The sequence below is a fragment of the Gobius niger genome (assembly GCF_951799975.1).
Source record: "Gobius niger genome assembly, chromosome: 9".
NCBI classification, from domain to species: Eukaryota; Metazoa; Chordata; class Actinopteri; order Gobiiformes; family Gobiidae; genus Gobius; species Gobius niger.
In genome coordinates this window covers 9,549,829-9,564,948 of record NC_136860.1, presented here as the reverse complement: position 1 = coordinate 9,564,948, position 15,120 = coordinate 9,549,829, and the positions used below count along the sequence as shown (strand labels likewise).

General features: G+C 40.9%; 2 protein-coding genes across 2 annotated transcripts in view; both read left to right on the top strand.

The window, feature by feature from the left end:
* LOC306967802 (complement C1q-like protein 2) overlaps positions 1-9,926 on the top strand; it is a 339,758-nt gene extending 329,832 nt beyond the window's left edge. Inside the window, exon 4 of the mRNA XM_079562992.1 lies at positions 9,916-9,926. The gene's annotated coding sequence lies outside the window, so the exon portion shown is untranslated. The remainder of the gene's footprint in view (positions 1-9,915) is intronic.
* On the top strand, positions 3,761-13,938 carry LOC306968416 (fibroblast growth factor 6-like; the record flags this gene model as incomplete). The annotated part of the gene is made up of 4 exons (XM_079563763.1): positions 3,761-3,851; positions 10,971-11,093; positions 12,904-13,007; positions 13,756-13,938. 4 exons carry the CDS (start codon positions 3,761-3,763, stop codon positions 13,936-13,938), a joined length of 501 nt encoding a protein of 166 aa, XP_079419889.1.
* Positions 13,939-15,120: the final 1,182 nt, after the last annotated feature.

Sequence of the window (15,120 nt, the reverse complement as noted above, 5' to 3'; positions counted from 1 at the left end):
GAAATTCAGCCTAATTGTAGTTCTAAAAGACTAGGCTAAATGACAAACATATATTAAAATAATAATGCAGTTCCCCCGTCAATAGGACCTGGGGAACATAGGTACACAGAACGCACCCGCACTAAGGTTAGCGTTCCCCGTTATCTGGGTAAGTTTGGGCTGTTTGTCCTTCTCCATGTCTCTGTAGCTTTATATGGTTGAAAGTACATCCATAATTGAGCACTGAAGTAGTGGTGGAGTAAAGGGTGAAAGAGTAGTTCTTTTCCCCCGGCAGATTCGAGCGTTAACGTTTGTAGGCGTTCTTAAAGATGTCGTCTGTATCTTTGTAGACCGGTAATCGATTTTTGATTGTCTAACGCCGTCTGGTGGACACACACGGTACTTGATCCTTCACACACACATGCATTTTCAATTTGCGCTGGTACAATGAGAAAGACGTGTACGACTAGCCAGGTTGATACAATCATGCCTTTGTCCTAAACACATATTTGTTTAATTTTTTTTTCTCATTGCGTTGTATGGGACTAATATAATGTGAATAATTACATTCATTGCACAATGAAATCGCTGAAAATTTGAGTATGCATCATTTCGTTTTTACAACTCACGCTTGCTTAGACATCCCATACAACCCACTGTGAAAAAGCAAACGCACTAACTAAATATTCATTTCTTTTTGCACTTTATATCATTTTCAAACTTGTTTTTTAATGATGAACTTGTCTTAATATACATTTTTTGGGGGAGAAAAACACATGACTGATTTTATTGAGTAAATTCAGTAATGTCCCACTGATTCAAACATCCACGTATTAAACTGAACAACGGAAAATTCTTAAATGTGTAAAAAACTGAATCGACCCGAATGTTACTTTCCAGAACAGCTGTGTTGAAATACAGAAACTATATTTTAAAATGTTGTTACTGTAAAATAAAATGTGAATAAATGACAAATGTGCCTGTATTTTACTATTTATTTTCTTTTAGATATAAATGATTTGTTTTTACTTGTTTTCCTAGTGGTTCCCAATGAAGCCATAATCCTGAAACGCTGTGTTTTCCACACACACGGTTGCGCTGAAGCTTAAAAAAAATCAGTAAGGGCTCCATTTTACAAGAGGTTTTCCAAATACAGTCAGACTTGGGGCCGGAGACTGTTAAACTGGTGTGGAAAAGAAAAGTTTAGTACTACTGGTATCTGGAGTGAAAAAAGGTATCGAAAACAGGTACGGAAAAAAAAAATCTTTATATTCAAGTTTTGGTACTTTTGGTACAAGTTTTCCTTATTTTATCCCCAAATTATTCCCTGATTTTTTTTTTACACATTCCTTGACATTGGAGATTATTGTAATATTTTAATAGACCCGGCCGTCCTCCTAAACTTACTGACCGAACAAGGACAGCACTGACCAGAGCTGTTACCAAGAAGCCTATGGTGACCCTGGATGAACTGCAGAGAGCTGCAGCTCAGGTGGGGGAAACTGTTCACAAAACAACTATTAGTCGTACACTGTACAAGTCTCATTTTATGCAGTTGTGCATAAACCTTCTATCCGCCTCCCCTAAACTGTTAATTGAATTCTCATGAACGGAAACGGCTGCACTTCATTCATTCATTCATTCATTCATTCATTCATTCATTCATTCATTCATTCATTCATTCATTCATTCATTCATTCATTCATTCATTCATTCATTCATTCATTCATTCATTCATTCATTCATTCATTCAAAACCAAGTATCATTGACGTACTGGTATCGAAAAAATGGACAGTACCCTGTTAGAGCTAGAAAGTCTGCTCGGGAGAGATCCTAGCTGTAACTATATCCCTGTTCATGACCCTGATTTGTTTCATGAAATCCTAAATGTGTGCACTAGACCGTCCCTTCTGAGCTGACAATCTAGCATTAGCAAAAATAAATATTTTAAGGAACAGGCCACCGTTATTCCATACTGACATATGTTCTTACCTGAGCTTTGACGAGTTGATGCGTACCTGTCTGGCTGTTGTGCGTGCACTCAGTCACGCAGAACGACCAAAGATGTTGTTAGCATTTGGCCTCTCCCCACATAATCCTATAGCTCCAAACGGGGGTGAAGTTGGAAGCTACCACGGTGTTGCCCCATTCATAGTAATTATCCCGAGTGGTCTGTGAGATGGTGCCTCCACAGAGCTCCAGAGCCTGTCATTTAGGCAGACAGTGTTAATTTCTATTATACAAAAAACAGCGTGGACCTTCCCCAGCGTTGTCACGTGGGTCATAGCAATTTTTAGGAAAAAAAAAAGTCTTTTTTTTTGCCAGGCTTTTAAGCAGTGATAGGGAGGTGGAAAGTCACTAATATAATCCTGTTTCCAAAGTGTCTTTTGGAATTGGTCCTGGTATTACAGCAATGTCAGCTCCCGGTCATAAGGACCTAAGAAGAGGACATTGGTATATTCAAGTGTATCATAATAGTGTGTCCATTATACTAGGTAGCTATATTCCCATTTTTAAGACAAAAGGATTGTCTATTTTGCTGAATAAGCTCAGTGTGCATGTTGTATCAGCAATTTGACTGTGTTTTTGGAGCCAGCTCCATTATTTAGAATGGGGCAAAAATAAAAATGCAAAAGGATAAAATTAGACGAGGTTGCGCATGTTAAGACAAACACGTGGAGGTAAACATTACAAGCCTGTGTTCAATACTGACTTAAAGAGGGGAAAAAAGGCTTCAATGGAAAGTCCATAGGAGTCAGGAACCTGCCAGCTCCATTTCCTTACAGTGTAGACAAGCATATTTGTAAAGTACTCGTATTATTAAAAAGAATGATGGTACCCAACCCTAATCAGACACTCGATAATGATATTTTTGTGTCCTTTTTATTTCTACTTTCAAAATAAAAGGGCTAAACCATATCATGTTCTTCTTTTAAAGGACTATATTGACATCAATATCCTGAGATGATGCATTATTAGGCCTGTGTTCATAGGGATTGGATATTTAATAGACAAATAAGAGGGAGCATTTCCAGGCAAATGACTTGTCCCACAAATTGATCCGTCTTTGGCCTAATTTGCCTCTTCAGTTACAATAGTGGGTCCTCACAATTTTACAGTTGACATTTGCAAGAGCGACGAACAAAGACATCCTAACATTTTAGTCACCTATTATCTGCAGAGTTCTTTATCTCATCAGCCTCTGCGTTCAGGTGTGTCTTGTTCTCTTTTGTCTGTCCCTCCTGGGCCCATGTAGTTCACAGACAGAACCTGACGGCATGTTTAGTCATAGATAAATATCCACCAGAATGTGTTTCCAGAGCGAGTGCACGTGGGCACTCCTCTCAGTACACACGAGTATGATTATTTCTATTTATTTGCTTATTGTGACCTGTATTATGATATATATCTATGTATTCTCTGCAGGAAAACATCAGGAACATAGTTGAAAGGTAAAAGATCAGCATCAGATGGAGGCTGTGGGCCCACGTTAGCGATGATTATCCATAGGTTATGTTTGATCGACGTCATTTTGATAGTCAAGGTGTTCTCTTTACAATGTGTTTGCTCTGACGTGAACTGTTCAACTGTTTAAACCAGATTTCGTTTTTGAAGAAAATGATAATCTAGTTTTTATGCATTTTTGTAAAAATGTAACAGCGGACACTAAAACCACACACAGACTGAGCAGAAAACAGTTTAATCCCCCAAAATATGACTTGCTTAGGCAGTTACCATTCCGGGCCGGGTCGGGTCGCGGAGGCAGCAGTCTCAGCAGAGATGTCCAGACTTCCCGATCCAGGCACACCTCCTCCACTGAATCCAGACCTCGCCCTTTCTCATCCTTCACCTCACAGCAAGAAGGTCCCAGGTTAGAGGCCTTTAATTGTGAGGTTTACATGTTTAAACCACGTCCGGGGCGGTGTTTGAGTTCAAATGACACCAAAACTACATTATAAGCAGTTATTGCAAGCGTAATGACTCATGAAATGGATCAGAACATCATTTTAAATTTGTATTTTAAAGCTGCATTATGTAACCTTTTAATGTAGAAATAAAAGTTGATATGTGTGCGTATTTGACCTTGTAGTGACCCGCCTTTGCTTTCCATCACAGTGGTCTCTCCAACGCTGCAGGATCAGTTGTTCAGAAGGTTTTCAACGCTGTCAGAGCCTCTCACCAGAAAACCTACAAAACAGTTGGCCCTGGATCAATGCAGAGACCACCGTGATCAAAAGTAAAGGCGCCATGCTGACCTCATACAGCCACCGGGTCACTGCAAGGTCAAATACACACATAATTATCATAACAAAAAGTTGCATCATGCAGCTTTAAGTTTTGTGTCATTGGATTCAGAACTGTTTAACCTCTTAACTCCCGCCTGAACCGAGAGGATCTTTTTCCTCACGTCATCAGATTTTTTTTCCATCATTTTTTGTTGGGTATTCAACTCATTTTTGTAACTTTGTCATTTTTTCGTCAATTTTTTATCACATTTTTGTCACATTTTTTGTAATTTTTTGTAATTTTTTGTAATTTTTTGTCAAATTTTCATCAAATTTTTGTAATTTTTTGTCACATTTTTGTAATTTTTTGTCAAATTTTTATCACATTTTTGTTTTCCTTTTTTGTCATTTTTGTAATTTTTTCGTCAATTTTTTATAATTTTTTGGTCAAATTTTTATCACATTTTTGTCATATTTTGTAACATTTTTGTCATTTTTTTGGTCATTTTTGGTAAATTTTTTATCACATTTTTGTCATATTTTTTTGTCATTGCATTTTTTTTCATCAATTTTTCGTCACTTTTTTGTCAATATTTTCTCACTTTTTTGTCACATTTCCATCATTGTTTTCGTCTCAGTTTTGTTGCTATTTTCGCAGCTTTTTTCCCAGAAGCTTTTGGACTGGGGTAAAGCCAAACTGGAGAAAATGGTGCTCGGTTCAGGTGGGAGTTAAGAGGTTAAATGACAAACATATGGCAAAAATGCAAAAAAGCGTTTTGGTAAATGTTTAAAATTTTGCGTTTAGGAAATTGCTTTGTCCAAGAACAGCATTTTATTAAATAAAGGAGAATTATATGTTAAACCTTAACCCCCACCTGAACCCAGGCGCCATAACTCACAGCTGTAAAACTATGATTAATACATCATCATAAGCCTGTATATGCACTTTAACTTGTTTGTGTCTGCAAACAATGAGCACCTTTTAAATCCTTATCACCAAACCTCCCCAATCTGCTGTGATTGTGAGTGAACAGACAGTTTGCATCAGCTGTCACTTGACGATGATAACATGTATAAAAGCCGGACTTGGGGCATTTCTTTCAAAACTTCCCAAACAACCAGAGACAGTAGCACGTTGTTTGAAATGGAACTTATGCCGACCGTCTCACTCCATGACTCGGATAATCCCTCTTTAAGCAGGACATGTGTAGTATAGGGTTCGGGTTTCGAATGCTGCTACTGCGACTGCTGCTGCTGTCTTCTTTCGGAGCGTGTTCCAGGTTCAAAGGACTGTGGGGCCAGCGTCTGAGGGAGGCTTTAGCCCGGAGAGGTAAGGGACAATGATTGACGGGGGATGAGGGGTCACGAGTTTTAAAGCCGCCCTGTGCGACATTTCACCAGTAAATGGAATCAAATGCAAGCGTTGATTTCAATACAGCTATTTTGCATGGTGTAAAAGACCTAAGAAAACATGTGTCTTTACTGTGCGCGGCCTCAGACCGGACGCGTAGCTTTGCCGGGAGCGGGACATCACCGGCTCGTCTCCATGGAGATGCTGCTTTACTAGGACTTCAGGTAGCCAAACATGAGCTCCTCTTTCAAAGCCTTTCATTTGATAATCAGAATAAATATTCAGAAGACTCATTTCATTTGAGAGTATTGAGACTACAGTAACCATTCTAAAAGGGGGGTAGTACTCAGTTACATTTACTCTTCAGTATCCCTACTCTTATTTGAGTAAAAATAATTGTTACTTTTCCCACTGTGAGTAAATATTTAAGTGGAAAATGCTTATTTTTTTGATCTATAAAGTAGATATAGATCGCCTCGTGCTCCTTGTCCTGTAGAATTAATTAGGTTTTCTGTATTTTCTGCCATTTCCACATGTTCCACACTGAAAATAAATCAATTTTTTTTGCTCGAACAGTTACTCAGAGTACTGAAACATCTTTACTCTTACTTGAGAAATTGTTTGGGTCACTACTTTTTACTTGTACTTGAGTAAAATGATTTCAAAGAAACGTTCCTCTTACTTTAGTAAATATATATTGGCTACTCTACCCACCTCTACAGTACATTGTGGTACTTAGTACTGCTTTAATTTAATGACTAAGTAACTTGTTTACTATAATAAATCCTTGCCGTAGTCCCTCTGGGTAATACAAGTGTTAATAGGATGATTGGGGGGGGTCTTTCATCTCCCCCTGGTGTCTCTGGCCAGAAAACCACAATTGTAACTTCGCTGCTCCAGGTCGGAGGCACAATACGTTAACGGGCAAAGCTAACTGCGGGCTAGCACCACTTAAACAGTATTTAGAGCCAAATTTGAGTGAAAAAAATGATCTCCATTGTGTAATTGGATGAACAATATCCCTCTGTGCCTTTGTCTTTTCTGTCAGCGTAGTATTTACTGTCAAGGACAATTAATGAGTAAAAAACATAACATGCTACGACACCTGCAGGCGCTCTTATGGCCTCTAGGAGCATGAGTTACTTAGTGCTGCTTTAATAATAAAGAATAGGTCAAAAGGACCAGGGAAAATGTACCTTTATTGTGCTTCACTTCTAATAATCAATAATCTGTCTCTTCTCCTAAAATACCAATAAAGATGTAATACTCCTTACGCACTCATGCAAACAATGCACATGTGCACCATGCTCTAATCTGTGTGCATTTTAATGTCGTTCAAGCAAGCACAGCTACATGTTTTTATGCCACATTTATTCTTAAATATAATGTGCACATCAATGTGGAAATATTCTAAGTATAAAGAACAATGGACAAATATGTAAAAATACATATTTTGTTACATATTTGTAACAAAATATGGGTTAATACATAAGTATTTTGTAACTAAATAAAATTTTAAAGTATTCTCCCGAACACTGTTGATAACGCACTGCAAAGACACAACTCTTTCTTTCAGACGTCCCGTCACTGACCATCATTATGGATTTTTTTACACAATGCTGTTGTTGCATATGAGCTTTTAGTGCCCCAGCAGATGTATGAGTGGTCAGCATGGCGCCTTTACTCTCCATCACGGTGGCTCCAGGTTTAATTATTTTTCACTGCTGACGGACCCTCTCACCAGAAAACTTACAAAACAGTTCACCCGGAGGGTTGTAGAGGCCACTGGCACCATGCACCACTCTTAAAGCCATTGGGTCACAAAAAGTTAAAGTGCGCATCAATATCAAATTGTTTTTTTTATTTGTCTTTTCCGCATAAAAAGTTGCATAATACCTTTAAAGGAACAGGCCATTGTTTTTCCAAACTGAGATGCGTTCTTACCTGAGCTTAGACGAGGTGATGTGTACCTGCCTGGTCTTTGTGCGTGCGCTCAGTCACGCAAAAAGACCAGAGGCTGGGGACTCGGAGGTGGGCTCGCCCATCACCGGGGCTGAAGTCACCAAGGTGGTGAGAAAGCTCCTTGGTGGCAAGGCTCCGGGGGTGGATGAGATTCGCCCTGAGTACCTTAAGTCTCTGGATGTTGTAGGACTGTCTTGGCTGACACGTCTCTGCAACATCGCGTGGCGGTCGGGGACAGTGCCTCTGGATTGGCAGACCGGGGTGGTGGTCCCTCTCTTTAAAAAGGGGGATCGGAGGGTGTGTTCCAATTACAGAGGAATCACCCTCCTTAGCCTCCCCGGTAAGGTCTATTCCGGGGTGCTGGAGAGGAGGATCCGGCCGATAGTTGAACCTCGGATCCAGGAGGAACAATGCGGTTTTCGTCCTGGTCGTGGCACACTGGACCAACTCTATACCCTTCATCGGGTACTCGAGGGTTCGTGGGAGTTCGCCCAACCAGTTCACATGTGTTTTGTGGATCTGGAGAAAGCGTTCGACCGCGTCCCTCGTGGTGCCCTGTGGGGGGTGCTCCGGGAGTATGGGGTCCGGGGCCCTCTGCTAAGGGCTGTCCGTTCCCTGTATGACCGCAGCAGGAGCTTGGTTCGCATTGCCGGCAGTAAGTCAGACCTGTTCCCGGTGCGTGTTGGTCTCCGCCAGGGCTGCCCTTTGTCACCGGTTCTGTTCATTACTTTTATGGACAGAATTTCTAGGCGCAGCCAGGGGCCGGAGGGTGTCCGGTTTGGGAGCCTCAGAGTCTCATCTCTGCTGTTTGCGGACGATGTTGTTCTGATGGCTTCAACGAACCAGGACCTCCAGCACGCACTGGGGCGGTTTGCAGCCGAGTGTGAAGCGGCCGGGATGAGGATCAGCACCTCCAAATCCGAGGCCATGGTTCTCCACCGGAAAAAGGTGGCTTCCCCTCTTCAGGTCGGTGGGGAGTCCTTACCTCAAGTGGAGGAGTTCAAGTATCTCGGGATCTTGTTCACGAGTGAGGGACGGAAGGAGCGTGAGATCGATAGACGGATCGGTGCGGCGTCAGCAGTGATGCGGTCGCTGTATCGGTCTGTCGTGGTGAAGAGGGAGCTGAGTCGGAGGGCAAAGCTCTCGATTTACCGATCGATCTACGTTCCCACCCTCACCTATGGTCATGAGATTTGGGTAATGACCGAAAGGACAAGATCGCGAATACAAGCGGCCGAAATGAGTTTCCTTCGCAGGGTGGCTGGGCGCACCCTCCGAGATCGGGTGAGGAGCTCAGTTACCCGGGAGGAGCTCGGAGTAGAGTCGCTGCTCCTTCACGTCGAAAGGAGCCAGCTGAGGTGGCTCGGGCATCTGTTCCGGATGCCTCCTGGTCGCCTCCCGCGGGAGGTGTTCCAGGCATGTCCTAGTGGGACAAGGCCTCGTGGAAGGCCCAGGACACGGTGGTGGGACTATGTCTCCGAGCTGGCCTGGTGTCGCCTCGGGGTCCCCCCAGAACAGCTGGAAGAGGTGTGTGTGGATCGGGAAGTTTGGGCATCTCTGCTGAGACTGCTGCCCCCGCGACCCGGCCCCGGATAAAGCGGAAGAAAATGGATGGATGGATGGACAGACATTTATATGGTTAGTCTGGTGTTACAAGTGAATTGCCTCAGATGCTCTGTGGAGCGGGTCAGACTGTTTATAATGCAGGCTAGCTGATACCATAGAAATGCGCTAGCCTTGCATTAGCCTAGCGCCACGAAACTCTTCAAATATAAGAACTGCATGAATTACAAAAAAATATCTCCAGAAATCAGCAACACTCTGGATAGCTAGGAAATGTCAAAAATCCTGAAACATCCCTTTAAATGTCCTAAAAATGATTTAACAATCTAAAATTAGAGTCTCCATCAGATGGGTATCGAATACAGCTCGTGTTGTTTATTATTTATGCCCCGAGTGAGAGGCGGAGCTACAACATTTAGCACGGCTAACCTGACATGTATAAACTTTTAATAACAGAAAACATTTCTAGAATACTGACTTAAAATTATGACTATGCCTCTGATACGGGTGATTGCTGTGTATTGTCAATGTGACAGGCGCGCACACGTAAATGAGTGCGGCTGTTTAGAGCAGCGTCAGGAGGCAGTGGAGTCCAGCACACACATTCAGGAAAAAAGGACAGATCATCTGGATTTGGAGCAACATAACCATCATAAACATTGCACTCCCACAAATGTTCTCACTAGAGTTTGCATTACTGAGCAACAGAATGGCGATGAAATGTTTTGTGAGCCATGATGAGAACAATGTGGACAAACACTGCCTTTTGTTGGGGTTTAGGGAATTATTCAGGTGTGCCAAGGCAAATACTAGAGGAAAGAAGCAGCTAAAAGATGCAGATGTTTTGCTAACAGTAAGGTGGGCGCTCCACAATGCTATTGGTCCGACAACCCATTAGTCTGACGTCTCATTATTCTGAAAATGTACCATTGAGCAGAGGTGCCATTAGTCCAACATCTCTAACCCAGTGGTGTTGTGGATTAGAGCCATATGCAACCACTGGCCCTAACCTTAAGGTCAGGTCTTGGACTCTTGCCGGAACCTAATTATATTTTTCAACCCCTACTCAATGGGACATTTTCGGACTAATGCGTTGTCGGACTAATGGGCCGGCTCCAACAGTAGCACCAGCTAAACAGCGGCTAAATGCTATCTTCTGCAAAAATCACAATTTTCAACAGCGTATGCAGGAGTGTCACACAGGGTTGCCAGGTCTCGGCAGCCACACCCACCCAAAAATATGTGAAAAAATGCCCGAAATACGCGGACATACGGTGCACCTAGTATTCTCAATGTTTTTATAGTTTAAAGAGCCTATAAAAACTCTTTAAACTCTTTAAACTCTAAAAAAAAACTGATCTTAGAACCTTGGGTATATATGGACGTTTTGACATTAGAAATAGGGATTTTTTTATGAAGAAATAAGCTAAAGAAAACACACTTTTTTTTTTTTCACCCACGGCAAGGATGATCCAAGTAGATGTTCTTCCTGTCCCCGTTATTTCCCTGTGAGTTCGTAGTGGTGTCTTGTCCAAAAAAATAAAGAGCTCAAGATTGCGTGGCAGACAAGTGTTTGTCTTGAAGCGAACGGCTAACAATGAATAAACATAAAAACGGCGCAAAGATTGTGAACGAGCCGCTCAAAAAATAATCATCTTTATCTCGGTTTCATATCTGTTGTGTTTTGATACTAGCCGTTAGCTCTGAAATAAAACATCCTACCTCAGTGAACGGTCCAAAAACATGTGCCTGGCCAGCCCGGATTGGTCCTGGCCTGGGCCGTGGGGACGCTCGCCCAACAGGGCAGACCGGGCACGGGGCTGGGCTGGGCCTGCCAGTGGAAACGGGGCTTTAGTTTATACATGACATCTACTTTCTCTGTACGCAGATCCCGGGCCGCTGTGGAGTAGGGGCGCTCCCCAAAGGCTGTACTGCCCCGTGGGGATAGGCTTCCACCTGCAGATCCCGTCCGAAGGAGGGGTCCGGGGCGTGCATATCCCAGACGAGTCCTGTGAGTCCCTCCATATGTTCTCCTCTTCAGCTCTGCGGTGGATAAGAAGCAGCTCGTCCTTATATCAGAGCAGTCCTGGAGCAGAGATATGTGTCCAAACACGTCATAGAGCAGATAGACTGGATTTATTATGTGTACAACCTTCTGACACACTTGGGTGCCGCTTGTGAATATTCTGTGTACTTCCCCCCCCCCCCATGGTTTAACCCCTTAACTCCCACCTGAACCGAGCACATTTTCTCCAGTTTGGCTTTACCCCAGTCCAAAAGCTTCTGGAAAAAAGCTGTGAAAATAGCAACAAAACTGAGACGAAGACAATGATGGAAATGTGACAAAACAGTGAGAAAATATTGACAAAAAAGTGACGGAAAATTGATGAAAAAGTGGCAAAAATGTCATAAGAAATTGACAAAAAATGGACAAAAAAATGACAAAAATGTGATAAAAATTTGACCAAAAAATGACCCAAAAAATGACAAAAATGTGACAAAATGTGACAAAAAAATGACAAAAATTAGATAAAAAACGGACGGGAAAAAATGACAAAAATGTGACAAAAAATGACCAAAAAAATGACATAAATGTGATAAAAAATTGACCAAAAAATGACCAAAAAAATTACAAAAAATTGCCAAAAATGTGATAAAAATTTGACAAAAAAAATAACAAAAAATGACAAAAATGTGATTAAAAAAAATTGACGAAAAAATGACAAAAATGTGACAAAAAAAATGACATAAATGTGACAAAATGCTACAAAAAATGACAAAAATTTGATAAAAAATTGACCAAAAAATGACCAAAAAATGACCAAAAAATGACCAAAAAAATTGCTAAAAATTGACAAAAAATAACAAAAATTTGACAAAATGCTACAAAAAAATGACAAAAATGTGATAAAAATTTGACTAAAAAATTACAAAAAATGACAAAAATTTGATTCAAAAAAATTGACGAAAAAATGACAAAAATGTGACCAAAAATGACCCAAAAAAAGTTACAAAAATGAGTTGAACGCCCAACAAAAAAAATGATGGAAAAAAATCTGATGACGTGAGGAAAAAGATCCTCTCGGTTCAGGCGGGAGTTAAGAGAATATGCTGTGTTTTTTTGCAGTTAGAGCCAGGGAATTGTATTGTAATTTCAAATTTTAAGATGAGATGCAACAGATTTTTTGCTATTTTTCTCCCACAACAACTTAAAATAGACCATACTTGCCCATGATGATATGTCCTTCACATGCATTCACAAATATTGGCATTTCTCTACAAAAACCCAAAATGAGCTTTATTCCAAATTTCATATCATTTGGGCAAAATTGATTTACTTTAGCTGTTTTTTCATTGTGCATGTGTTGCCTTCTTACCTCTTGATTCTATTTTTGTTACCATCCTCCGTGTTCACACATTCCCTGACAGTCTGCACCCTCCTGTGTTCACTTGAGCAATTCATTTGAGCTGCTGCAGCAAGTCAATAAGTCTTATTTTATCTCTTTTTTTCCATTAAAGGGACTATACAGAGTTTAAAAATGTCAAAATAATGTATTTTCCTCCCCCTACATGTTCCAACAATGTCCTAATGTGTAGAATGAGCTCAGACATATTCACCTCTAAAATCCTGCACTGTCACTCAAAACGTTGTTACTTCGGGTCCGAATTGCCTTCATGCACGAGCTTAATTTAGAAGTTGCAGTTACACGTATGACCTGAGGTGGCAGTAGTGAGTATAAAATGGCGAGCTTGCATCTAGCCCCTTTAAGGCTGCATACTACATTGCATAAGAACTCACCGGCCCCCCTCTTGTGTTGCAGGCTGGCTGAGGGTGTTCTCCGTGAGGCCGGGCGTGGTGGGGATCCAGGGCGAGAAGAGCAAACTGTTCCTGTGCATGACTGAGGGCGGACGGGTCTACACAGCGGTACACATGTGCACTCACCACACAACTCTGCATGGACACACACAGTATGGACACGATGTCAAGGAACAAATGAAGGGGCGGAGATTTGGACTTTACTGAAAAAGCGAACGTTTCAGCCTAGCTTCAAGACAAACTTGCTGACCTTTCGAAACACAGCGTCTCCTTCACTGAAATATTTACATCCGGCAGCCATTTCCGAACACACAAGTGATCATTTACCAGGAACTCATTGATAATATAAATCACTCCAGCGGTTCGATCGATAGATAGATCGATAGATCGATAGATAGATAGAGTGGGCAAAAAAAGTATTTGGTCAGTTTCCCATAGACTTTCTATTGGATTTTGGCCAAAATCCAATATTGCTCCCTCTTTGCTATTTTACCGTCTCCTTTATGATAGTGTGTTAAAAGATGCAGTGACGAAGCAGGGTTCACGCCACTTTTTTGCTTTGAACTGATCAACATGCCTTTATACCAAGTAAAACAAATGGCATTATATATTGCTGAACCATTGAAGTCAGAAACATGGCAGATTTCTATGGGACCAGGGAATTTAAAACCATCTGTAACTCTAAGCATATATATTATATCAGTCATTTCCCCCCTTAATATTAATATCATCTATAGGAAAAGTTTAAAAGACAAATACATGTGCTGTTTTTCCCACTCACTGGACTCATGGCTTTTCCCTAAATGTACGTGGCTGTTTTCTGTCACTTTAAACATTACCTTCATGTTTTGTGCAGGAGCAGTTCTCCGACGAGTGCCACCTGAGAGAGACGATGGAGGAGAACCATTACAACACCTACTCCTCCGCGCTGCACCGCACAGTCTACCTGGGACTGTCCCGCCAAGGACGCGTCAAGAGGGGCACGAGTGTGAACCCGCGCCTGCCCAGTGCGCACTTCCTACCCAGGAGACAATCATGAGGACATAATAAGAGACGCTTTTGTACCAGAGACACTTCTTACACAGAACTTATTTTTGATATATCATACTATATAAATATAAAGCTCTATTTTTGATATGAAAGCTCTCAATGTGTCTCTTCTTATTTTGCAAAAAACATGTGTCGTAGCAGCCGCAGCCTATTATATGAAATTTGTATTGTTATTCATCCTTTTGTGCACTAGGAGGCGCTGTTTGCTCAGATATGGGCTCTCATTTAAATGGATCCTTTTCCTTTTGTCACTTTGTTGCCACTTTTCTGTGACTCTTGTGGCGTTTTTGTCACATTTTCGTCACTTTTTTTGTTGCGATCCTTACTTTCGGCTCATTTTTGTTGCTATTGTGTCGCAAGTTTTTTTCAAAAAGCTTTAAGATTTGAGTAAAGTCAAACTGGAGATAATGTGATCGGCACAGGAGGGGGTTAAGAAACTCCATCACGCTGATAATATACACGCTCACCCAGGGGCGGACTGGCCATATGTCCATTCTGGAAGAGCACAGAAGGGCCACTGGCTCTGGGGCCACCGGTCCCGCCTTAACCGAGCTTTACCCAAATCTAAAAGCTAGAGAGAAAAGCATCAAAATAGCGTCAAAAAAGAGGATGAAAAGAAAGCAAAAATGTGCCGGAAAAGCAACACAAAAAGTGATGAAAAATGTGATGAAAAGTCAACAAAAAAAAGACAACAAAGCAAGGAATAAAGCAAACAAAAAAGTGACAAAAAACAGCAAAAAATGATAGAAAAAAAATGTCAAAAACACAACAAAAAATGATAGAAAAAAGTGACAAAAACACAACAAAAATTGATGGAAAAAAGTGACAAAAACACAACAAAAAATGATAGAAAAATGACAAAAACACAACAAAAAATGATAGAAAAAAAGTGACAAAAAACAGCAAAAAATGATAGAAAAAAAGTGACAAAAACACAACAAAAAATGATAGAAAAATGACAAAAACACAACAAAAAATGATAGAAAAAAGTGACAAAAACGCAATAAAAATGATAGAAAAAAAGTGACAAAAACACAACAAAAATGATAGAAAAAAGTGACAAAAACACAACAAAAAATGATAGAAAAAAAGTGACAAAAACACAACAAAAAATGATAGAAAAAAGTGACAAAAACGCAACAAAAAATGATAGAAAAAAGTGACAAAAAAC